Source organism: Squalius cephalus (assembly GCF_949319135.1).
Source record: "Squalius cephalus genome assembly, chromosome: 1".
NCBI lineage: Eukaryota > Metazoa > Chordata > Actinopteri > Cypriniformes > Leuciscidae > Squalius > Squalius cephalus.
The window spans coordinates 28,118,041-28,145,124 of NC_137122.1; the positions used below are offsets into that span (position 1 = coordinate 28,118,041).

The window sequence follows — 27,084 nt, forward strand, 5'->3', positions numbered from 1 at the left end:
CCTCTTCCGCCCTCCGTGCGCTGCCTGTCAAAAGTGAAAAAAAATCCCACCTGTCTAACGCAATTATCGCTGTATGACAAGTGAACTAGCACCGTCTGCTCATAAATCGTCGTGTACAGGTACGTAAAGCTTTTATCTGTTTATATGACATTATACCGGAGTCCTTTATTAGCTCCTGTGCTTTTGGGTCAACTGCTATTCGTGTGCATGACTTGTGGCCAAGAACTGTGACGCTAATGCATGTTTACAGAACAAGTGTCTGAGGATTTGTTTACCTACGTTAGACATTGACTGAAACTCTCCTAACTTTAGTAGTATTATGCAATCTGTCATTTAAAACACAATATCCTGTATGTCTTGTCTCGTCTTAAGTGTTTTAACTATTTATTTCAGCATGGTATGACTATGACATAATAATTCTATAATTTGTATTATGATTATCTTGTATGCTGCCATTTTGGGCAGTTCTCTCTTAAAACTTATATTCATTTGAAGGGGCCAACCTGGTAAAATAAAGAGTTAATATTAAAAATGTATAGAAATGATTAAGGCATTGTTGAATGTTTTGATACGATATTGTAATGTATGACCTATGACATTCATGACATGCATTATTACTTTTACAGAGGCTCACTCATCATGGCATTAAGGAGTGCGAGTCGTCTGCTTGTGAACAGCCAGAGATGTGTCCTCTATAAAGCTTCCAGATCACAGAAAACTGCTGCGGCTTCTCCATGGGGTCAGAACGGCAGTTTGTTGGATATATGTCTTTATATAATGCACACTTAAGCACCTCTATGTTGTTCCAGACCTGTTTGGTTTTTATTATTATTATTGGAATAAATAATGTTGAAAGATTATACTCACCATGTCTGTCAAGCTAAAAAAAATCTACCATAACAGTAATCCAAACCGTTTTTGAGATATATTTCAATACTTCTGAAGCTATACAGTGTATTCATGTGATGAACAGACTGAAACTGAGTCATTAATTAAATCAAATCATTCATGCAATATAACGATTCTTTAAATAAAAAGAACAGCATACAGGTTTGGAACAACATTAATAATTTTAATTTTGGGGTGAACTATCCCTTTAAATGTGGTCATTAGATATTTATTCCACTGCTCAAATACAGAATATAAGTCATGTTCTTCAAGCATGTCAATTTCCTTATCTGAATATTTATAATATTTGGTATGATTTAGTGATCAAGAAACATTTCAGTGTTGATAACAGTGCTACTAAATATTTCTTTGATGGTAGAAAGTTCAAAAGAACAGATTTTTTTCGATCTTTTATGACATTATAAATGTCTCTACTGTCACTTTTGATCAATTCAATGCATAATTTCTGAATAAAGTATTAAAAGATCTTAATGACCCCAAACTTTTGAATGGGAGTGAATTTCTAATGCATATTTCTATTCGCACATGCATAACATTGTAAAGATACACAAATGTGAAATTCTATTATTCTTCTATCAGATGCAGAGAAGTCTGGTGAAAAGAAGCAAGTGAAAACACGTATGTTTACTTCTTCTGCAATATTTCCTGCTGTAAGCTTCTGAATATCTGCTGATCTCTGACCTGTGTGTTTGTTGTATCCCATCACATAAACCTCAGCTAAAGCGCAGTTTAACTGGCGTGATGCGTTGGAGCTGGAGGGTCTCCTGACGGAGGAGGAGGTCATGATTCGAGACTCGTTTCGCACTTACTGCCAGGAGAAACTCATGCCGCGTATCCTGATGGCCAACAGAAATGAAGGTGAGTGTATATTTATATCACAATGACAGCTTGTGGTTTACAACAGCACTTCTAAAATGGTCTACGGGTTGTGTAGTAGGGTGTTAGTTTCCTTTGATTGAAAGCTTTTTTAAACTAACTGCTCTTTGTTCTCCACTAGTTTTTCATCGTGAGATTGTGTCTGAGATGGGGGAACTGGGTGTTTTGGGCCCAACCATTAAAGGTATGCATAATATATCAGTCCCATATTGGTCAGCAGTCGATATTAGGGCAAAGCTTGAAAATGATTATCAAATTGCAAAAGCTGCAATTTAAATTAATATATTCACTGAATGTTTCGGAGGGAAGCACGGCACTGTGTTTATTTATACACTATTTTCAGTGTCTCAGAGCGGCTCGGTTCGCAGGAAATGCTGCTCCACACGAACTCCATCTCTGCATCTGCTGAGTTTGCGTCGTTATAATGTGCATTTGGGAACCCAAAGTGCGCAAACCATCTTCCCAAAATTTGAATAAAAAGCACCTATAACACTTTAAGGGCTCCCTGCGATTTTTGGTCAAAATTAAAGATGGATGGTTTAACTTTTGAAAATGAAATCAAGACAAATCAAGTAAATACTAAATTCTTAAATACTATTTTTATTTTATTTAGAATATTATTATAATATTTCAATAGTAATATTTCTTATTGTTTCATATTTTCATTTACTAATAATAATCATGATAAAATTATTCATTGTTTAGTTATACTGATGGCACTATATAATCACGAAATTGCCAAATTGTGCAGCCCTACAAACAAGCATAGCAAACCTAGCATTTTAAATTGCCATTGGAATTTTTATCAGAAAGATTGCAATTCGATTTGTATCCCCAAATTGTGCAGCCCTATATTAGAGATTTAAACTAAAAAATGCTTTCCGTCATCTAATGCCTAGTCAGGAAATAAATAATGAATTGCTTGTTGAAAGTGTAAAGGGTAACAGGTTTCATTTGTTAATACTAGCATTAGCTAACATTAACTAACAATGAGCAATGTATTCTTACAGCATTTATTAATCTTTGTTAGTGTTAGTTGTTAAAAATGTTCCATGTTCATGTTAGTTCACAGTGCATTAACTAATGTTAACATACAACTTTCAATTTTTTTCATTAACTAAGATTAATAAATGCTGTAGAAGTAATTCATGTTAACTAATGTAGTTAACTAATGTTAACAAATGAAACCTTATTGCAAAGTGTTATCATGCAACCATACTATATATACTTTTCTGTAACTCTCTCACACTCATGCACTCTTCCCTATCAAGGTTACGGCTGTGCTGGCACAAGTTACGTGGCGTACGGTCTCATCGCTCGCGAGGTGGAGCGAGTGGACAGCGGCTATCGCTCGGCCATGAGTGTGCAGTCCTCGCTGGTCATGCATCCCATCAACGCTTACGGCACCGAGGAACAGAAGCAGAAATACCTGCCCAGACTGGGTAAGACTGCAAAACCACAGAATGTGTCACATGCAAAAAATCTTAATGGTTCACATTCTTTATCTTTTGATTGTGAGCTGAAATATTGCTCATAAGATTCACCCACTTAAGTTCATAACCATGCATACATCATATTGTCTATGTGTCGCGCAGCACAAGGAGAGATTCTAGGTTGTTTTGGACTGACGGAGCCAAACCACGGCAGTGACCCGGGCGGCATGGAGACCAAAGCCAAGTACAACCCGTCCAGCCGCACCTTCACCCTCACCGGCTCCAAGACCTGGTGCGTCCAGCGCCGCTCTTATCTTACGCAGGTTTAGAACAACAGTAAAGGTGAAGACATCACAATCCGTCTGTACAAGTAACAGTCTGTGTCCACATGGTGGTGCCATAAGCCTTTTTTAAGGACTGCGTTCAGTTAATGGACAGTTGCTGCCAGTGCCAGCCCATAATGCAGCAGTTATGATGTGTTTTTATAGGCCATCCCCGAAGTTTGCATCACCCTGGTTCCCTTGGCAAAAAGCCAATAGGATTTTTTCCACTAGCTTTTGGATTATTGTAGAAGATAAGCTCTGTGACCAACAAAAGATTATGAGTCTTACACCTTTTGTTCATCATGATAATCTTTACACATTAACACAACTTTTATGAATTCTGAAGCCTATAAACAATCACCTGAAGTAAAAATCTAAAATTAGACTATGAACGAACTACACCACGGTCATTTGACTTCAACGTCGTCATCACTACGATTCCGACATATATTTCAGACTGTATTTAAAATCTACAAGTTGGAAAGTTTGAGTTAGAATTGTTTGTATAAACTCAACAAAGCTGTGAAAGTGGTGGACCAGTGAGAAGATGAGTTTTCCTGTTCGGTGCGATTACGATTTATGTCCCGACAACCTTTGTAGTCCATTTAGCCACTTGTTAACAACTGCCTTTTTCAAGACAAGTAAAATCATTTTTTTTTAAATCATTATGTTTTAGAAAAAAAAAACATTAAAATATCTTGAGCTTGTGTTAATCACACATCTTATTTCAGGCATTTAACTAAAAAACGATGGACTTCCAGACGATGGAACAAGAAGTGCAAAAATGCTCATTTTCCGGTTTTTAGGTCTCGTTCCTGCAGCATTTTGGAAAATGATCTAAATTATGGACAGGAGAAGTGACAAAGAGTCTCTTTTAATGTCTTACACTTGCTCCATTCTCTCGCACAGGATTACGAACTCACCCGTGGCTGATATCTGTGTTGTTTGGGCCAAATGTGAGGACGGGAAGGTGCGTGGTTTCATCCTGGAGCGTGGCATGAAGGGTCTGTCCACGCCCAAGATCGAGGGCAAATTTTCTCTGCGGGCTTCAGCCACCGGCATGATCATCATGGACGAGGTGGAAGTGCCAGAGGAAAACCTGCTGCCCAAAGTATCAGGACTGGCGGTGAGTGAGACAGAAACTGCATGAGACACCATCAAGAAACACTGGCTCAGGGTTTATTGGCTTAACTTTATTATTAGTAGGCATTGTAATAAATTCAATGGAAGATATAAAGTATCTCACAATAATGAAGCACTGGCTTGAAGTTGGCATGAAACGGAAGTTGCGATGGTCTTTTCCTCCTATTGTGACGTATATCTGGGTGATAAGGCTTCTCAAACAAGCACCTAGTCAATGCATAATACATTTTTTGTTATTTTTGTAGTGAATGTCAGTGCTAATATAGCTGTGATTTTCTTCTTTGTTCACCAGGGTCCATTCGGGTGTCTGAATAACGCTCGCTATGGCATCGCTTGGGGAGCTCTGGGAGCCGCAGAGTTTTGTTTCCACGCCGCACGTCAGTACACACTGGACAGGTCAGAACACGTCTGCAATCTGTTCTCATTAATGAGTGATTGGATAATGAGGAACGTGTGGAAGGATTTTAAACTGTAAATTTGCTTGCTTGCTTAGATTGGCTCTCCTTATAGTTCATGTCTATATGGTTCTTGCAGATGTTGTTTTTCAGAATGTAACACAATGTTCCTGTAATGTTCTCTTTAGGATCCAGTTTGGAGTTCCTCTAGCCAGAAACCAGCTGATCCAGAAGAAGATGGCAGACATGTTGACTGAGATCACCATCGGCCTGCAGTCGTGTCTGCAGCTGGGCCGACTGATAGATGACAAAAAGTGAGGTTCATCTCCACGCTGCTCTAGTTTTTAGGATTTATAGACATGGACATCATTTATGTGAGGATGCAGGGATCAAGTGTGGAACAGAGAAAGACAAATGTTTGGTGCAATTTTGACACATTTCACAGGCTCATGGAAAGCTTGGAAATATCAGAGGCTTTTTAAAATGGTGATTTCCAGGCCTAAAAAAGTCATGGATATACAGTATATAGTGACCTAATTTTAGTTTTACTTAGGCCTAAAATATTTAACCGACTTAATCATTATGACAAAAAGTCAAAAAGTTTTGTGAATTCTGGTTGAGAAGAGAAATATGGAAACATTAGACACTTCCCATTCGTTCACTGCAATTACATTTGGCAACACTTTATTTTACAGTGTCTTTGTTACTGTTACATGTGTTTACCATAGTAATAACAGTAAATTATGCATAATTACATGCAACTAACCCTCAACCAAATCCTAATCCCTAACCTTATAGTAAGTACGTTATAAATATATAATTACACTGTAACAATGACACCTTAAAATAAAGTGTAACCTTACTTTTTTTTTTAACAAAGTTAATGTGATTAGTAAATTATTTTTTAAAAGGTCCAGTACTTCAACTTGAGACATTCTTTCATTGAGTCACTTCAATATTTATCATTACAAAAATATCCCAGTGAAGTTTCCTGTCAAAATAGAGCTGCTCTGCAGCAAGTAAATGCCATTTGAACTTAGAAAAACATACAATTTATGTTTTTTGAAATATAAACCCTGTCTTGAAAGAATTATGTTAATATGTGAGAAAAATACCCCTCATAGATGTGTAACTGATCACATCCAAGCTAACGGTCTTTACTCTCTGATCTACGTTGACAGAGCGGCTCCAGAGATGATATCTATGCTGAAGAGGAACTCCTGCGGGAAATCCCTGGATATCGCTAGACAGGCCCGAGATATGCTGGGAGGAAATGGCATCGCAGACGAGTATCACGTCATTCGTCACGTCCTGAACCTGGAAGCCGTCAACACTTATGAAGGTCAGAGAGAGTGAAGGAGATGTGAATAAGTGTAAAGATCAGGCATTACAGAGAAACCCATGTGTAATCCCTGATTTAAACTTCCTGTTGTTGGTCACCGCACAGACGAGAGTTCGGTAATGCTTTGAGCTTTTAGGAAAGTGATCGGGATTACAAAGAAAGTTAGATATTTTTGGAGGACATCAGAAAGCTTGCATTAAAGCGCTTTTTAAATTATTTCCAGTTGGTTGCCTTGAGCCGCAACTAGGGTTGCAAAATTCTGGGAATTTTCAAAGATGGAAACTTTCCATGGGAATTAATGGGAATTTAAGGGAATTAACAGGAATTTATGGGAATAAACAGGAATAAACTGGGAATTTTCAAAGTTGAAGGTTGGCTCTTCATAGGGAACTTAAATATAGTTGAGGAAAGTATATTTTAGCATAATCCTGACTAAAACAAACAGATGCCATTCAAATAAACTTGAATATCCATGCCATTCCTCAATCACATACACATAGCACACTGCTTACTGCATGGCTATTGAGACCACACCCCCTACTGGCACAAGACTATTGAAGGCACACATTTGAGCCTGTGGACTAAACAAAGTGAAGTAAGTTTTGATGATATTATGGGGAAATATATTGATTAAATGTTTAAAATGCAAATATCACATACAAATGTATTCATCTAGTAGATAGCAAGCTGATAGGTTAGATGCTAAATAAGCTAGCATAACTTTATTTACTACATAAGTAGGGCTGGGCGGTATGATGGTATATATCGTTACCGCGGAAGAAAATGTCCAGCGTAACAGATTTTTTTATTCCGTGTATACCGCAACATGTAAATAAGTAGGCGTGGTTAACTCACGTCCAGCGTACGTGAGACTGAGACACTGATATTTGTCAAAGAAACATGAAGAAAGACCAAGAGGATCCACAAAAGGAATTACGTTTTCAAAATTAACGTGATATTTTCAGGGGGGAAGGTGCAGAAGTCAACTAGAGCAGTGCAGCACACTGAAAGTTTAGAGAGATGCACATGCTCGCAATGGGGCTTTCTTGACAACAAGTTCATATATCAATATTCTAACAAATAGAAATAACCTTAAATAATGTATCTATCCGTCTCTTATGTGTACAGTTACTTTCAGAGTGGACGCGCAAGCGGTTGCCGTGGTAATGAATATTTCCAAAATTCCCCAGCTTAACTTCCCATGGAAATTTACCGGAAACTTTCTGGCAATTTACCGGAAATTTTCCGCCCCTTTGCAACCCTAGCCGCAACACACGTATTCAAAACAACGTCCTTTCCCTTGTTCTTTTTTTTTTTAAGGAATAATACATAATTTCATAAACACTGCCACTGTAACCCAAAAAAAATTAGTCGCCATAAAGGTGGCTGTTTGTTTGTGCAGTTTTACACAAAGTAAAGAACATAAATCATTTGCAATCATAAAGCGATCAAGTTTATTGGGATATTAAAGTGGGCAGGTGCGTGTTGCGATATTTTGTTTTCAATATAAAACATTTGGATTTATTCTGGGCTTTTTCTTGTTCACTGTTTTTAGCGCAATTTTCCACCGGACAAAATTGCGATTGTTAACTCATGATTTCTGTTCTGTCTGTGCGCACCAATCTTGCACTTCTATCTACTCCTCAACCAGACCACCTAGAGACTTCGGGTTTTCGGCATTATGTTAAGGAAGGTCTAATCTCGGGAACGCACAAAAAAAATCCAGGAAAGGATTTACTATCTCTTAGTGTTGTGATCCCATGACGTGAGAAAATTGCGCTAAAACACTCATTGAGTTTTTATTACTTGTTTCCTAGCAAGATCTGGCAACACGAACGAGTCATCCATGCACACCAGTCATGTTTTGTCTAAGGCATGTTTATAAAAGCTACTTAAATGTCCTAATTGAACTAAGGCCTAATCCTTGCTTAATCTAAGTCCGGTCTGTGAAACCAGGCCTAAAACTTTTTAGCGGAACACAATTTTGGCTTTTTAGTCCAAATAAAAAGTCCAATCCTCCAGGAACTGGGTTTGACACTCCTGCTTTACAGTAAACTTCAACTTCTATTACTTTATAGCCCCTTTCACACAGAGATTCCAGAAAATACACTAATAATGTGTCTCGGGATCGTTTGACTTTGGTTCATTCACACTGCCAGAGATTTTCTGGAATCTGCGCGTGTTCACACACATCCTGTAAAGCCATATGGCATGTAATGTCTCCGCATCATCTTAAGTTGGCTTATGATCTGCGATTACTCTCTCTCGCTTGTGCTTTTTTTTCTGATTTGATCATAAATCGCATCGCGTACCATTCCACTAATCTGGCGAACGATCTCAGCTTCAGCGTCATCGCTACGACACACCCCTTACGGCATTGGTCCTGCCTTTTGTTCACACAATGTGTTACATTCCCGGACTGATCCAAGAAATGTCACCAGGTCCTCATCCCGGGATCGATCCCGGAACGTGTTTGCGTTCACACAGAAGGCACTCTATTACACTTTTATTTTTTAATCTGTATTCCAAAGCATTTATGAATTTCAAGCATTTAAGTTCAGATCTATGCTCAAAAAGTTAACAGGTTAAACTTTGTTCTTTTATGAAGTAAAACTTGCACAGCCAGATTGCACATTTAGATTTATGGCCATTACTGTGGATTAACACATTAACTTGATCAGCTTCGCTTATTAAGTGTCAGCGCAATATTTTTATCTCAAAACTGGAGGAAAAAAAGGTTATCCTAAAACTGTGGTTGGAACCAACTACCCCAGCTATGTCTATTTGCTGGACATTGCCCTTTTGGAGTGTTCCACAGCTAAAGTGCATGGTGCCACCAGAAAGACAATACAATTTTGGTTGGACCTTATTGAGACTTTATCAAAAAGACTTTGAGATCCTTCTATATATTGTTTTGGTCAATTTTATTTTAATTTCTTGTTATATTTTTTTATTTGATTTAGTCTTATGGATTGTTGTAAATATTCATACACATAAAATGTTTCTTAAATAAAAAAGGTTATCTTTATTTTTCCAGAAAGATTCCAGAAAAACTTGGTATATAACCAGATATAATAATGAGCTAGTTCTGATGTACACACCAATGCATCCATTGATTGAAGGCTTGATTGAGTAACTTTTTTTTTTTCCCAAACACATTGATTATTGTCGTCTTTTGTAGGTACCCATGACATCCATGCCCTGATCCTGGGCAGAGCCATCACTGGACTGCAGTCCTTCACCGTGGACAAATGAGCTGCCGTCTCCCTACTGTACACATCATGTACACTGACTTCTGCTGCCTTTGACCTATTACCCATTCAGTTCCAGAACGCTTGTAGAGTTTGCTTCATTTACCATTACAACTTACTTAATCTTTAATAAATACAATATTCTCTGAATCTGGTTAAAACAAACACGTGTTAGCAGTATTTCAGGTAACGTGTGTGATAATTGAATGTCTGTAATTTATGTATGTAGTCTTTGTCAGAGATCTATTTTTCTATGTTCCTACTAGACCACAAGACTTTGAATGAAGGTTTGACCGCAGGTTTTTAAGTAGATTTGTAAAGAAATGCACCAAGGATCGCAAAAAATGAAAAAGTGCATGTTTCTGTTTGTACATTGATGTATTATAAAATGAATCTCAAAGTGTTAGGCTGTTTTGAACAAATTATATTTAATGCAGGTGAATAAAATGTAAAATATTACAGTGTTTCCCCTTTTGCTTTCATTACGCAGATGGTACCGGAGGCTCTAGGGTCTGTTATCAAATCCTCATTTTGTAATGGTTGCATCTTGCCATCTATATTTATTCAGAGCAGTTAATTTGTACTGAGAAAGCCATAAAGAGAATTGACAATGAATTAAATGGGTTTTCAGTAGCTAATGCTGGGGGAGAAAAGCCTTAATCCTACAAATCTCAAACCTTAGTTATTGAAACACCAATAATGTAGACCAAAACCACTTTTGGGTTAAGAAGGAATGATAGTAAAAGTCTTTTAGATAAACCATGTAATGAAACAAAATAAATATTTAAATACACGTAAAACAAATCAGATTAGCATATTCATTCACATTTGAACTTTCTTTAACATACTATAACAAGAAAAAACTCAATCAGCTACACCCACTTAAATATTCACGTTTGAACAGTTACTCCTTCAGTTTAAGTTAAATTACTGTAAGTAAACAAGACTCTGCCTTTGTTATAATGTGTGTACGTACCACAAGTAACACAAAAATCAAAAAAAGTGTACTCTGCCTCATATTATGTTATTGTTAGGTTGTGTCTCTACTGCTCAGTGTTGTGCTGCAGGCCTTTATTGATGGCGGCCAGGGTTTGACTGGCTCCCTGAAGCTCCATACTCAGCTGACTGCTTCTCTCCAGCACCTCCGACAGCTCAGCGATGCTGGCCTCCATGCCCTGACTGTGCTGCTCATAATACTCAAACATCTGCTCCTTCACCCGCTGACACATCTCACTCACCTGCACGGACACACACGGCACATTATTCACATCGCAATTCCATTACAGTTCACTAAATGGTGTGTCTGCATTTATAATGTATTTCATCTGACATTACACCTGCCCAGGGACTACAGTTGAAAATTAGCCAAATTGGCTAAACTGGCAAACATTGACATAAATGTTTATTAATGTGCACTGTCCCTGTAAACACTAAACTGTATAATAAAAAATGTTTAAAAAAAAGACTAAATGTACTACTAAATGCATTACTGATTTTGCATAATTTTAGGCCAGTTGTTCCTGAGCCGTGTTACACAATCATTTATAGGGTCATTCCGTGTCAACTCAACCAGAGATTAACCCCGGCTAATATTTTTGGAATTGATAAACAATTTCTGGTGAAAGAAATACATAAATGTAGAAGAAAGCCAAAATATTTAATGTCATGAATGTATATTGACTGAGTAATCCACTATTTTGTAGAAGGGGGTCAAAATGTCACCTGAGATTTGGAGCCAAATTACAGGGGGTGAAAATTACTTTAAAAAGATAGCAGCATCATTATTTTATTTTTACACAGAGATTGGTAGGTCTGTTAATAAAATCTGTTGACTTTAGCAATCTTTGTTGCATTAGGCTATGTGCCAACAGTGACAGTTCAAAAATGGGGAAAAACGCTTCCTTTCAGATTATGCTTCTTAACAAACATTTATTTTATCTTCATTTTAAAGGCCCTCGATGGTTTGTTTGTTAAGAACCAGAATCTAAAAGGATATTAAGATTTCTTCAATACTTCTGGAGTTAAAGGCATGCAAACACAGTTGGCATATAATGCAACAAAGATTGCTTAAGTCAACAGATTTTACTAATAGACCTACCGATCTCTGTGTAAAAATAAAATAAAGTCATTTGTCATTTGCTCAAAACATTTGTAACCCTGACCACTCATCAGAGGTCTGAGACCTCTGAAATGTATACAGCATACTAGTGGATATTTTAAGATAATCCTCATGGGCCGATAACTGAACCTGCTTGGCTTAACTTAAAGTTAAGTGTAAAATGTATTATATATATATATATATATATATATATATATATATAATATGTGCATAAAATGAAAATGTTGCAGAGAACATTTAATTTCTTAAAAAGCACTGTCTGATCATTTCTGTATTTTCTTTGATATATTGATCTCTCCTGCCATTGAGGGTAGATCTGTGTCTGTCAAAAAGAGATGCTTAAATGAGAACAGTAGCGTACTATTTATGAAGGCTATCTTTAACACCAAGCATATCTGCTGACTCTGTTGATTTTCTCCTTGATTCTTTTAACTCAAAAGTTAAAAGTGTAATTGAAGATATTGCTCCTGTGAAAGTCAGGAAGAAGAGTTGCAGACAAAAAGCACCTTGGAGAAACTCAACAGCAGTGCAAAATATGAGAAGAAAATGCAGAAAAGCAGAGCAGAGCTACAAAACTTGTAGTCCATTATAACATCTACAAAGACAGCATTCAAGCTTTCAATATGGAACTAGGCAAAGCTAGACAGACTTTCTTTTCGAATATTATAAACAGCAACTTAAACAACACACGCACTCTTTTTGCTACTGTAGAGAGACTGACAAACCCCCCAAGCCAGATTCCCAGTGAAATGCTCTCAGACAGCAAATGCAGTGAGTTTGCTTCCTTACTTTCCTCACTCAATGGCTGGCTGTCTAAGTGGTGTCCGCAAAATAATATAGGGTTCATGGACAATTGGAAAAGTTTTTGGGGCAGACCTGACCTGTTTAAAAGAGATGGTATTCATCCCTCCTGGGATGGTGCTGCTCTTCTCTCTAGTAATATGGCACATAGTCTTATATCTCAAACATGAATTGGGACTCAGGTCAGGAAGCAGACAGACTGGTTAAACCGACCGTCTGCCAGCTGTCTCCCGTCACTGAGGTCAGATAAATCCCATCACATAGAGACTCTTTCACCTAGCTATCATCATATAGAGACTGTGTCTGTTCCCTGAATTAGGACATACAAAAAACTCCCTTTGATTGATGTTCAACCAATAAAAAACAAATATAATGCAGATGAACAGATAAAGCTTGGGTTGCTGAATATTCAATGCCTTTCTTCAAAAGCACTTATTGTTAATGGTATGATTACAGATTATAACCTAGATGTGCTGTGTTTGACAGAAACCTGGCTAAAACCAGACAATTATATTACTTTAAATGAGTGCACCCCACAAGATTACTGCTAGAAACACGAGACTCGTTTAAAAGGAAAAGGAGGAGGTATTGCTGTAATTTATAGCAATATCTTCAGTATTACTCAGAAGTCTAGTTTCAAATATAATTCTTTTGAAGTGATGTGCTTTCTGTAACATTATCTAGCATAAGTGATAAATCCCATTTTACATTTGTGCTGGCTACTGTATAGACCAATTTCGAGCCGGCGTCACAGTTGCGTCACGACGTTAGCTGGTGGCAAACAAAGGTAAAACTGGAGGCGGCCAATACAAACCAGCACAGATTCGGCTACATAATAAGGAGCTTAAATTATTATTATTATCATCTTGTTGTGTTGTTGGGTGCAAGAATCTATTAAAAATGAATATGCTGTATCTAGAATTTCTCTTTACATTGTCTTCTTCTGGCCTTGGCTCTGACTAGGCAGAACTACGGATCGTACCAGTCAAGTTCAAGTCTTGAACGTGACCATTCAGCACATAGTTATAGGCATTTATTACATGGCTTGGCTGAATTCCAATGTAGAATGCGGTCTGTTATTTCTTGATAACAGACCGCTGCGAGCTATAACACACCGTTGCCATGCAAAACAGCGCGTTGCTATGGACGCGGAACGGACTATTTTCTTTGGCGGAAGCAATACAATCGTTTTTAAATCAATAAACTCCTTTTTAAATCAATAATTTGTGTCAAATTAATTATTTATTTTGTAGGTAGCCATGTAATAAGCGGGATAATGTATAGAGAGGCGGTCGTTATAGCGATTAACAAGCCCTTCAGGCTATCCGCTTCGCGTCGGGGTCTCGTTCAGCCTGTCGGGCTTGTTATTCGCTATAACGACCGCCTCTCTATACATTATCCCTTACTTAAAGATTTATATGCCCTCAGTTTCTCTTTATCCTCGGTTTCTCTATCAGGTAGGTGTAGAAGTCAGGCCACTCAACCGGAGGTAGCGTTAACGTTAATCCTGTCAGAACGTCCATCCATTGACTGAGCGTGTACTGGTCAGCCAATCTGGTTCCGTCCATTAAAATGAACTTTTGCAAATAACAATCGCAGTCCTGGACAGTGAGTGACCTTGCACATTAAGATAAAATCGGATTTTCTCCAGTCATTGTTAAAAGACAAGTTAACAAAACTTGCAAACTAACGTTAATGAAGCGGCCAGAGGGATCGCTCTGCCACCACCTAAGCTCCTCCCACAAAAAACTGAAAAGGGGTCTATACAGGCCACCAGGGCACCATTCAGACTTTATCAAATAATTTGCTGACTTTCAATCAGAGTTAGTACTGGCTGCAGATAAAGTCCTAATTGTTGGTGATTTTAATATCCATGTAGATAATGAAAAAGACACATTGGGATTGGCATTTAAAGAAATTCTTAACTCTATTAGAGTTAGATAACACGTGTCAGGACCTACTCATTGTCGTAATCATACTTTAGATCTAATATTGTCACATGGAATCAATGTTGATGCCGTTAAAATTCTGCAGCAGAGCGATGACATCTAAGATCATTATTTAATCTCATGTATACTTAAAGGTCCCATATTGTACGCCTTTCTGAAGTTTTATTTTAGGTTTTGATGTCCTTAAGAATATATATTTGTGGTATAAGTACCAAAAACCATCTCAATATATTTTTACAGCTCCTTTCTCAGGAGCTCTGCCAAGAACAGGTCGATTTTGGCCTGTCTACTTAATATTCATGAGCCTTTCTTCTGATTGGTCTGTTGTTTTCTGAGTGACCCATCATTGGTGGGGGTGGTGACTGAAGGCGGTGACTGAGTAATTCTGACATCACATTTATACGGAAGTCACAACGGCTCATGAAAAGGCACAGCTTCTTTATGCAGGCTGTGTGCATTTGTCTGTGGATCGACTGTTTTGAAACTTATATGGTAGTTTCATCACCTGTTATCATGAAAAAAGCCAGGAAATTTCAGTTTTGACAACATGGGACCTTTAATTTAGCCAAGGTTGCAAAGCTGACTCTGTGTTATAAATATGTTAGACCTATCACTTCTGCCACTAAAGATTGCTTTATAAATAATCTTCCTGATCAGTTTCATCTTGTCAGCATCCCAGATAGCTTAGAAGAACTCGATGTTGCAACAGAAATTATTGACTCTCTCTTTTCCAGCACTTTAGACACAGTTGCTCCATTGCGCTTAAAGAAGATTAAAGGAAATAGTCCAACGATGTACGTACGACGAGCACACTCTGGCCCTAAAGAGAGCAGCCAGAAAAATGGAGTGTAGCTGGAAGAAAACAAAATTAGAAGTTTTTCGCATTTCATGGAAAGAGAGCACAATTGCATACAGAAAGGCCTTAAAAACTGCTAGATCTGCTTATTTTTCAACACGTTTAGAAGAAAACAAACAAAACCCTAGGTGTTTATTTGAAACAGTGGCTAAATTAACGAAAAATAAAACTTCAACACCGGACGTTTCCAAACAGAACAGCAGTAATGACTTTATGAACTTCTTTACTTACAAGATTGATAATAATGGAGAGAAAATTATAACTATGCAACCGTCTACTACAGAATCGCATCAGGGAGTGCATTGTAGTCTCCCTAAGAAAAAATTTATTCATTCATTGCTATAGGAGAGGTCATCTAAACCAACAACATATGTATGTTAGACCCTAAACCGACTAAGCTACTGAAAGAGATGCTTCCAGAGGTCATAGATCCTCTTCTTAATTTCATAACTATCATTATCATATCAAACTTTTAAGCTGACTATTATTAAACCTCTTATTAAAAAAACGCAACTTGATCCTAGAGAATTAGTCAATTACAGGTTGATCTCGAATCTACCTTTTCCTGTCAAAATTAATAGAAAAGGCAGTATCCTCAAAACTATGTTCCTTTTTAGAAGGAAATGGTAATTTCCTACTACTTAATTCTGAAAAAACAGAATTTATAATTATTGGTCAAAAAATTCTCTGCACTGTTAACCCAGAATACTGTCTAACAATTGATTGCTGCTCTGTCAAGTCTTCGTCGTTGGTTAGGATCCTGGGTGTGCTCTTTGATACCAATCTTTCATTTGAAAGCCACGTTTCTAGCATCTACCGGCGTGATGACTCCCACTTCCAACCTGATGAAACTGGATAAATATTCTGAATGTTCTGATCCAATCTGACTTCTGACCTGTAATGCTGCCTGAATCATAATCACACACTGTTCATTCACTGGCCAGAGAAGAACTGGCCCCGACTGAGCCTGGGTTCTCCCAAGGTTTTATTCTCCATTCGGTCACCTGATGGAGTTTTGGTTCCTTGCCACTGTTGCCTTGGCTTTTGGCTTGCTTAGTTGGGGACATTTAATATTAAACAATATTATTGATCTGCCTTACTTAAGGTGGACAATGATGCAATTTTCTTATAGAAACAAACTTTGTTGTATTATTTCCATATTATCACTGTGAAGCTGCTTTGATACAATCTGTATTGTAAAAAGCTCTATATAAATAAAGGTGACTTGACTTGCCTTGACTTCTTCTCTGAGAAAATCAATAATATCAGAAAGGTGATCAGCACATCCTTGAGTTGCGCTGGGGTCAGACAATTCAGACCACAACCTCAGAAAGTAGTTACTATGTCTGATTTCGAAGAAATTGATGGCAAAATCTTGGAAGAAACCATACAGCATCTTTACATCAACCTGCGCTCTTGACACACTTCCCACATCTTTTTTCAAAAGTGTGTTAAACTGTTTAGAAGCAGATCTTCTAGAAGTGGTAAATGCCTCACTTCTCTCTGGGAGTTTTCCAAACTCCCTTAAAACTGCAGTTGTCAAGCCCCTCCTGAAAAAGAGCAATCTGGATAAGACCAAATTAAGCAACTATAGACCGATCTCAAATCTTCCTTTCAAGATCAATGAAAATGTTCTCTTTAATCAACTGAACAAATTTTTAAGCTCGAATGGATATTTTGACAATTTTCAATCTGGTTTCCAAACGCACCACAGCACAGAGACAGCGCTCATAAAGATAATAAATGATATTCGCTTAAATACTGATACAGGTGATACTGATACTGGCAAATTATCAGTGCTGGTACTACTCGACCTCAGTGCTGCATTTGACACTGTCGATCACAACATACTTCTCGACAGGCTGGAAAACTGGGTAGGGCTTTCTGGGATAGTCCTAAAATGGTTCAGGTCATACTTAGATGGGAGAGGCTATTATGTGAGTATAGGAGACCATAAGTCTGAGTGGACATCCATGACATGCGGAGTCCCTCAAGGCTCAATTCTTGCGCCACTCCTGTTCAACCTGTATATGCTCCCACTGAGCCAAATAATGAGAGAGAACCAAATCTCTTACCACATCTATGCAGACGACACACAGCTCTACCTAGCCCTATCACCTAACGATTACAGCCCCATTGACTCCCTGTGCCAATGCATTGATAAAGTCAACAGTTGGATGAGCAAAAACCTTCTTTAGTTAAACAAAGACAAAACTGAAGTCATTGCATTTGGAAACAAAGATGAAGTTCTCAAGGTGAACGCATACCTTCACTCTAGGGGTCAAACAACTAAAAATCAAGTCAGGAATCTCAGTGTGATTCTGGAGTCAGACCTTAGTTTCAGTAGTCATGTCAAAGCAATAACTAAATCAGCATACTACCATCTCAAAAATATTCCAATAATTAGATGCTTTGTTTCCAGTCAAGACTTAGAGAAACTTGTGCATGCTTTCATCACCAGCAGGGTGGATTATTGTAATGGACTCCTCACTGGCCTTCCCAAAAAGACCATAAGACAGTTGCAGCTCATACAGAACGCTGCCGCCAGGATTCTGAGCAGAACCAGAAAATATGAACATATCACACCAGTCCTCGGGTCTTTACACTGGCTCCCAGTTACATTTAGGATTGATTTTTAAAGTATTATTACTGGTATATAAATCACTCAATGGCCTAGGACCTCAATACATTGCAGATATGCTCACTGAATATAAACCCAACAGATCACTCAGATCAGTATGATCACATCAGCTAGAAATACCAAGGGTTCACTCTAAGCATGGCGAGTCTGCTTTCCGAACCAGCTTCCAGAAGAGATCAGATGTTCTCCTACAGTAGTCACATTCAAATCCAGACTCAAAACACATCTGTTTAGCTCAGTTAGCTGTGCATTTAATGAATGAGCACAGTGCCACTGTACGTCCGACTGTTTGCAATGTATTTTTGCTCAGTGGTTCATGTAGATTGTCTACAACCCGGAAGGTTGGTGGTTCAATCCCCGGTTCCACCTGACCAAGTGTCGAGGTGTCCTTGAGCAAGACACCTAACCCCAGCTGCTCCCGACGAGCTGGATCGCCTTGCATGGCTGACACCGCCGTCGGTGTATGAATGAGTGAGTGAATGGGTGAATGTGAGGCAATATTGTAAAGCGCTTTGGTGGCCATTGGGTCTGTGAAAGCGCTATATAAATGCAGTCCATTTACCATTTATTTTATTCTAAACTGTTGTTATTTCTTTTGATTATTTTAATTACTTCTATGTAAAGCACTTTGAATTACCATTGTGTATGAAATGTGCTATATAAATAAACTTGCCTTGCCTTGCCTTGCCTTGATGCACCATTGTTGCAGTAAATTTGCACAATGTTCTTGAATGAATGAATGACTTGAATGCCGGCCTGTTATTCTAGCGATATCGACTACATTTTCAAGCCCATAAACATGACGCTGAACAAAACAAGCTGTGATTGGTTGCTTTAAATGTCAGTCAGACGGCCTCTTGGGCTGTCCTTGGCCAATGGCAACTGCGGTGGAGTCAGTCTGAAGGTCTGGTTATGTGAGAGTCACTGCGTCCAAAAATCGCATTCTCTCTTGAGAAGGAACTTATTTTGAATTTGAGTAATTACTTCAGGGCTGCTAAAAAAGTATATTCTTTATAGTATCATATGCACACCAGAATCTCGCTGGAAGTAGAAGGTCATCCAGGTACTTTTTTGTCTACTCTTTTACCAGTACTGTGAATTTGGACATATTGCATTTGTCACATACTGTTTTTCGTCTACTATATAGTAGGGAATTATGCGATTTCGGACGCAGCTTATGTCTGTTGTAATGATGAGTACCTTTTTAATGAGCTTTTCCTCAAAGCTGTTCATCACATGTTGGTCCATGGCCCTTCTCTCATTGATTCTCTCAATAAGGTCCTGTGCTTTCTTTCCAATCTCATCTATCCCTGAATTTGTGGGAGATAAAACGCCAACATCTTCCATTGTACTGTTGATGGGTGAACTTCTAATTGAGGTATTTGAAACACCGATACCGGAGTCCTCACTGTCACAGGGTGAGAAATAGGTCAAGTTACTGTAAATATAATCAACAATACCATGAGTATTATAAAAGAATATGTTTTCTATTACTGGCGCTCACCTTTGCTGCTCAGAGCTGTCATTTAGGGTAACAAATGATAAAGTTTCACCTGTTGAATTAAAACCATCATCTGGCACCTGCACAGAAAAGATTCACTTCAGTAATTATATTAGAATATTATCAGACATTTGACCACATATGTCAGATGTAGCCTACCTTTGCTGAGACATGATGACTTAATTTGGGTGTTGACTGCAATGTCATGGAGCCTGAATTTCCAAAAAAATGCTGAGCCATGATCTGAAAAACATAATATATAACACATAATTATGTACACATTAACATAATACAGTATATAATGAATACACGTTTACAATTAACCTGCGTCCTCATACAAACACGTACTGTCGTACCATATTGCGGTTATATAACTTACTTTTAATATAAACCACATGGTATTATACTCCAAAAGCGTCAAAGAATAACATGATTCTTCTATTGTAAAAGTAATTCATATGGTACGTAAATAATCCATAATTTCACCACTAAAAATGAGGTCAAACGAACTTTTTTTAAACTTCGCGTTTGAATTAGCATGTTAAATTATCATGTTGTAACTAGCTCGTTTCTTAACACGTCTGAATAACTTAGACTTACACACTTTAATGTGTCACCGTCGAATTATGTGTCTCTAGGGGTTTTTTAACCGTCAAAAAGTAACAAAGTAACAAATGAGAGGTAGTTTTGCTTGTTTTATCGAAGTTGTTTACAAATCCACAACGCGCAATCATGCACGTGACCTGCACGCGCGCCGTGTGTGATTCAATGGAAAACGACAACCTTACTTACGTTTTTTAACAAGTAAAAAACACACACACACACATTGGTTTTATTAATATTTTGAATTAGCTTTTATTTGTATATTTTTCATGTTAATTTTAGTTTGATTTGTAGTCATTTCGTTATGTGCTTTTGTCATTTTATTAGTAGTTTTTGATAAAAAGAAAATATTGTTGCTTTTTAGGTTTCATTTATTTTTGGTTTGGTTTTTACTAATTTATAATGTTAATAGTTTTAGTGATTCAATTTAACATTTCATGTAATTGCCAAGGCAGAATTTCTAATATTCGTTTCTAGTTTGTTTTAGTTAACAATAATAACCCTGCTGAATGACTACCATACAGTAGTCTACATATCCAAAAATACACACAGACTGGTATATGCGCACAATAAACCATTTGTGTTGTGATCAAGCAAGTTCCCTTAACCCTATTGTCTTTGGGGACCCCATTTGTTGTTTCGCCCATTAAAAAACATTGTTTCCTTTATCTTAGTGTCATGAAATTTTGTGACTTTTGTTACATTATCTGTCTAAACGCACAAAACATGTGATTCGGTTGTTCTGAAGGTATGTAAAAAAATAAAATAAAATAAAAAGTTACAATTAAAAAAAAAAAAAAAATCAACAAAATCAATAAATCCCACATAAATCTAAAAAAAAAAATTACACAGAAATTAAGGCCTGGTACTACACCACAAATGCAATGTGGAACAACACACACACACACAATCAGACTAAGTCTTGACTTTTAGTGGCAACTTGTGTGGCATTTTTACATATATTTACATTTTATACAGCCTATATATATATATATATATATATATATATATATATATATATATATATATATATATATAATCTTTTTTCTTTCTTTTTTTAATACCACTAAAGTTAGGCACAGAGCATTTGGCCTCTTCCAGAAAATGGAACTGATGTCTATGGGCCTCTGCTGGACACACATTACATTTGTTTTTCTATAGCTGCAATTCCTAAAAAAATTCTCTACCAGCAGACGGTAGGATTCTGTCCCTAACACCAGATCAATATCATCATTGAAGTATTTATTTTCATAAAAATGTAATATTTCATATGCATGTAGGTAATGGTGTAGTTGAGTAATTAAAACACACATCCCCCAAAACACAGCATAAACGTATAATTTGAGAAGTAAACCAAAAATATATATATCATTTGTATTTTAAAAATGTATATTTTTTTATACAGACAATGTACAGATCTCAAAGACAATGTAAATGAGGAGAATATGAGAGTTAGCCTAAGTCTTACTTCAGTTTCCAACAACATAGTGAGTTTTATATATATAGGGAGACCTAACCTCGTGATTTGCACTACTGTCTCAGGTCAGCGTCTGAGGAGCAAGCATTAATCCGTAAATGGAGATACATTCACTGGCTCAGAACATAATGGACTATAATAATGAGATGAATGAGTGTCAGAGGACACAGATAATCCCTGTCGCTGAGCCAGCTGGGACAACCGGGAGCAAAGGATCTACATTTGCACAATGATTTTTTTTTTTTTTTTTTAAAGAAAAAAGCCTATTGTTCAAATCATGTTGAACAATAATAATGCATTAATTGTTGCATAATGCATTAACAGCATTAATTAACCTTTGTTAATGTTAGTTAATTAAAATACTGTTGTTCTGAAGATTCTAGTTAAAGGCTAAAAGTTTTTTCCATGTGAACAACTTAATATGTCACACACAAATAAAATGCATGTTTGGGTCAAATATGGACAAACCCAACCGATATTTTAAAATTTTAAATTGCATTTTTTCAACCCAATGGTTGGGTTTGTCCATATTTGACCCAAACATGGGTTGAAACAACCCAGTATTTTTAGAGTACCTATTTCCCCTATTGTATTTTGGTTGTTTTTGAGATATTAAATGACCCTTGGATTTGTATAAAATTGCACAATCACATAATGCAAAACTTTCCAGGACACTGACTTCTAACAGACACACACACACACACACACACAAATGTCAAAGTCAAACCAGGTGCCAGATTTCATTTAAAAGCTCATCTGAAAATAGAAAACAGTGAGGGATACAGAAAAGAGAACAGGATGTCGTGAAAGCATGATGTCAATCCGTTTAGAGAGACAATATATCTGATATAAACCCATGTGCTGACACATTATTGCAGAAAGATCATATTCATCTGTGTTTTGCACTAAATATCATGACTGCTCAGATTCTGTTCACAATTTTCCCATACAGTTTGAGTTCAGTTTTTAATGTTTTTAAAAGAAGTCTTGGCTGCATTTATTTGATCCAAAATACAGCAAAAACTGTAATATTCTGAAACATTATTACAATTTAAATGAGATGTTTTCTATTGTAATCTATTGAAAATGTAATTTATTCCTGTGATCAAAGCTGTATTTTCAGCATCATTACTCCAGTCTTCAGTGTCACATGATCCTTCAGAAATCATTCTAATATGATGATTTGATGATCAAGAAACATTTCTTCTTCTTTTTTTCTCAGCATTTATCTGAAATAGAAAGCTTTTTGTAACATTATAAACTACCGTTCAAAAGTTTGGGGTTAGTACGATTCTTTTTTTTTTTTTTTTTTTGAAAGACATTTTTTTTTTTATGTTTTTTTTTTCAATTAATACTTTTATGTGGCAATGACGCATTAAATTGATCAAAAGTGACAGTAAAACATTTATTACGTTAAAAAAGCTTTCTGTGTCAGATAAATGCTGTTCTTTTGAACTTTATATTCATCAAATTATCCTGAAAAACAACTGTACTGTTTTCATCATTGATATAATAAGAAATGTTTCTTGAAATCATCACATCAGAATGATTTCTGAAGGATCATGTGACACTGAAAACTGGAGTAATGATACTGAAAATTTTGATCACAGGAATAAGTTACACTTTACAATATATTACAATAGAAAACAGCTCATTTAAATTGTAATAATGTTTCACAATATTACTGTTTTTGCTGTATTTTTGACCAAATATGTGCAGACTTGGTGAGCAGAAGAGATTTCTTTTTAAAACATTTAATCAAATCTACAGATCTAAAGCTTTTGAACATATGGGAGCCTATACATGTAGTTGTAAATAAACCTAAATTAAAAAATAAACCTATAAAACAGAATAAAATCTGTGATGACTCGCTCCGGTCTCAAAAAGAACCACACACACATCAATCATCATATACAATAAGTCCAATGTATGTATGCAATAACATATTTAGTTGACATGAGGGCTGTATCATATTATTGTCTCTGAGATTTTCTAAATAATTTCCTGATATGGCATTAGTTCCATGCAACATCGTACCCCTTCTTTACTGTTTAACTCTTTGTATATTTACCAGAATGTTTTTTTTTTTTTTAAATGATAGCAGTGGCTTTCTCTTTGTTCTCCTCTTATGAGCACTCTTGCACAATTATTCTCATGATTCTTATTGCAAGGGTCAAGCATAGAGGGCTAGATTGGTTGAGACTATAGGACACACAGTTCCTGGTGCCCTCTGACCCCTTTGCTTATAGGCCTAAATAGGAATCCATCAGGAAAATGCTCTGAGCAGATAAAGGCAACAGGACAACTAACACGGGCAGCTCATAGTCCTCTGTCAAGCCATGCTGATTTTGAAGAGGAACATTATGAAATCAACAAATCCTGCCCAAGCTCAAATGGTTATGTAAGAGGAATACTGCTGAGCTGTAGCTTAAAATTAATTTGACAATAAATATCCTGACAGAACATTTAACATACTTTCTTTTTTATTAGTCACACTTAAATAAGAGTCTTTAAAGCGCTGCTTTAATGTTGAATATCAAGCGAAATTAACAAACAATTTTAGGGGGGATTGTAAAAATAAGGATTACTTTCAAAAAAAATGTCCATGTCCAGCTGTCTGCTGTTTTTTTTTTTTTTTTTTTACAACCAAAGAGAATTTCTGGATTTCTATGGGGTCCATCAACTCTTTGGTTACCGACAATCTTCAAAATATGTTCTTTTGTGTTCAACAGAAGAAAGAAACTCATACAGGTTTGGAACAACAGGGGTAATGATTGTACAAGAAAAGATTTGTAAATTTTGGGGTGAACTGTCCCTTTAAGTGAATGAAAAAAAGTCTATATTTTGTTTGCTTTAAATTATTCCTGTAAACATGCATTACAAGTTTTCATCTTTAAAAAAAAAATGTCTTTTTGCAATTTTCTTTGATCCACACATGATTAAGTATAGGCTACAAAGTGGTGTCTGTACGCAGTTTATATTATTGTTGTTAGGGTGTTTAATCTTTCGATGTAAGTCTATGGGATTTTTTTTGTACCGTTCATTATCTGGCCATGTTCAGTCACTTACAAAGTAGCCTAACAAAGCCAAGATTAGTCTGATAAACTGGATTTAACGCGAGTTATTGGGAAAACAGGTCTTTTCAGAGGGATCACCATGTTCGCGGAATCCCCAACTTTATTAAGCGAGTTAAAGGACTTGGGACGTGAGCAGTGGCGGCATTATCAACCTCTTGGAGGCGGGGTGAAAGAGTTTATCTACCTCTATCCAATGATCCAAAGCGGGTGAAAGTGGGCGGTTTTGGAAATGTTCTCCGGGATGATTGATAACGTTGGCGTCAACCGAGAGTCGCGCGCGGAGCCTTTAGCACCGCGGACAGCGTTCAGACGCGCATGCGCAGCACGCCTATCTGAATCTTAGGACTTGGGACTTCTTTGGCGGCCAGTGCAATAAAAATATAAGGAAAAAATGACGGTCAATACATTTTTTTTTTATATAAAATAATACGTTTGTAATGATCCTATTATGCATAAAGAATGGTTTACTCTACTGTATATCGAATACCATTCAAAGACATACAGGGTGCGATCTTTCCATTTTTTAATTCCAGTTTATGTTTATAAAAAGTGGTCTGTGTCTTACGGTAGGCTACTCTACTGTGTCTTTACTACCAGTAACGATGAGAATGTTTTCCAAAAACAAAACTTTAGCAAGTCAGAGTGCGTATAATACAACTGCGCCAAACGCTCGTGAACAAAAGTCGCGTGAAGTGGTAACCGTAGCAACAGAGACCTTACCGTTGGGATCAGTATCTGACGAATAATAAACAAAGCAACGCACAAGCACTATTTATCACTTTTTAATATAGATTTTCATACCCAATAACAAATACTAAACTGTTTTGCTTTTAAAATGTCGCCAAAAAACTATTTGGATTATTTAGATGATTTGGTTGCTGTTTTGAAACAATATGCTTTGTCAAAAGCGTTATCTTAATCATTTTAAATTGAATTATAAATGGCTCTCTGACTAACGTTAACGTTACTAGCCTACATGTTGGATTGGCTAATGTCACGCACTATGATTTATTTTCGCCCAAACAAAGCCCAAGATTAGTCTGATAAACTGGACTTAACGCGAGTAAGTTAATTGGGAAAACAGGTCTTTTCAGAGGGATCACCATGTTCGCGGAATCCCCAACTTAAGTAAGCGAATTAAAGGACTTGGGACGTGAGCAGTGGCGGCATTATCAACCTCTTGGAGGCGGGGTGAAAGAGTTTATCTACCTCTATCCAATGATCCAAAGCGGGTGGAAAGTGGGTGGTTTTGGAAATGTTCTCCGGGATGATTGATAACGTTGGCGTCAACCGAGAGTCGCGCGCGGAGCCTTTAGCACCGCGGACAGCGCTCAGACGCGCATGCGCAGCACGCCTATCTGAATCTTAGGACTTGGGACTTGTCTATTTAGACTGTGAAACCCTCAGAAACGAAGATGCAAACGCAATGGAGAATGAAGGAAATATCAAACTAATTGAACCCTGAAATGATAGAAATTCAACTTCAACATTGAGGGTGAGGACATTTAATAAGCTATTAAATTATTAAACTGTTTTGGATACTGAAGTTTAAATAAACAGATGAGTTATAGTATGCATTCTCTTTCCAAAATCTTAACTCAAAATTATTTCACTTTTCCAGATTATTGTATAGCGAAAAGCTTTTTTTATTTTATTTTTTTATCGGAAATCAAAGCACCATTCATCGGCGGCCAGTTCGTGAAAGATACATCAAATATAGGCTACATAATCTCTATTTTTGGAGGGATTATTTGCCGAAAGAAAGGCTGGTAATGAATTCTTTCAACGTGTCAAGTTTGAACGTAACGGATAAGACTGGGCATTCTTTTCAATACTCCTTTTCAAGCGAGGACCCGATGTTCAAAGACTACAAGCCAGTGCACCGGGACCTTATTCCCTTACCAAAGGGGGTTTTGTACCTGTTAATGGCCGCGCTGGTGATTGTTGCAGTCGCCTATGCCATAGTGGGACATCTAATCAAAGACCTCGCTAATGATGTAGTAGGTAAGGTATGATTTATGACCTTGTGGTTAAACCGTAGCTGCTTAAACCTTAACCCTTAATCCTTGCCCTTTAGTAGTCTTATACTTAATGATTCAGACTGTCAACACAAAAGTCATTGTCATTGTGAAAGACTTAATCTCAAGTTACTCCAACAACACTGTATTTTCTGTATTATTCGCTTGAGAAGAAAATCCTCTGTAATAAGATAACAAAAAGTACCATCATAGTTATGGGGTGCATGTAGTAATGTAGCCTATTTTGTACAATAGCAATGCTTTAGGATTCTTTTGAGTATTTTAAATTACCGTTAAAGTACCATGGTTTTACCCTCTATCACCTCTATACTGTACAGGGATCAATACCGTGTTTTTGTAGCGAGGATTT

At 37.0% G+C, this 27,084-nt stretch overlaps 4 protein-coding genes across 7 annotated transcripts in view; 2 read left to right on the forward strand and 2 right to left on the reverse strand.

The window, feature by feature from the left end:
• Positions 1-10,138, forward strand: gcdhb (glutaryl-CoA dehydrogenase b). Its single transcript, XM_079870788.1, has 12 exons — positions 1-119; positions 627-739; positions 1,489-1,527; positions 1,627-1,767; positions 1,907-1,969; positions 3,057-3,227; positions 3,381-3,510; positions 4,451-4,667; positions 4,977-5,080; positions 5,268-5,393; positions 6,261-6,421; positions 9,603-10,138. The coding sequence occupies exons 2-12, from the start codon at positions 640-642 to the stop codon at positions 9,674-9,676; spliced, it is 1,326 nt and encodes a 441-aa protein (XP_079726914.1). The 5' UTR covers positions 1-119; positions 627-639; the 3' UTR covers positions 9,677-10,138.
• Positions 1-27,084, reverse strand: part of LOC307158264 (choline transporter-like protein 2) — a 119,223-nt gene that overhangs the window by 45,838 nt on the left and 46,301 nt on the right. The gene's annotated exons all lie outside the window — the stretch shown is intronic.
• syce2 (synaptonemal complex central element protein 2) lies at positions 9,889-26,025 on the reverse strand. 4 transcript variants are annotated; one of them, XM_079870869.1, is made up of 5 exons: positions 25,906-26,025; positions 19,699-19,782; positions 19,543-19,619; positions 19,239-19,446; positions 9,889-10,910 (listed from the first exon to the last, which is right to left on the reverse strand). In XM_079870869.1, the coding sequence occupies exons 2-5, from the start codon at positions 19,777-19,779 to the stop codon at positions 10,716-10,718; spliced, it is 561 nt and encodes a 186-aa protein (XP_079726995.1). In that variant the 5' UTR covers positions 19,780-19,782; positions 25,906-26,025; the 3' UTR covers positions 9,889-10,715. The 4 variants fall into 4 exon arrangements, with proteins under 4 accessions (XP_079726995.1, XP_079726994.1, XP_079726993.1 ...); XM_079870868.1 differs by lacking the exon at positions 25,906-26,025 and adding an exon at positions 24,881-24,998; XM_079870867.1 differs by lacking the exon at positions 25,906-26,025 and adding an exon at positions 20,144-20,291.
• The window catches only part of LOC307158384 (uncharacterized protein), a 3,780-nt gene continuing 2,622 nt past the window's right edge, over positions 25,927-27,084 (forward strand). Inside the window, exons 1-2 of the mRNA XM_079870910.1 lie at positions 25,927-26,191; positions 26,318-26,700. Coding sequence (XP_079727036.1) covers positions 26,469-26,700 — 232 coding nt within the window. The 5' untranslated portion in view covers positions 25,927-26,191; positions 26,318-26,468. The remainder of the gene's footprint in view (positions 26,192-26,317; positions 26,701-27,084) is intronic.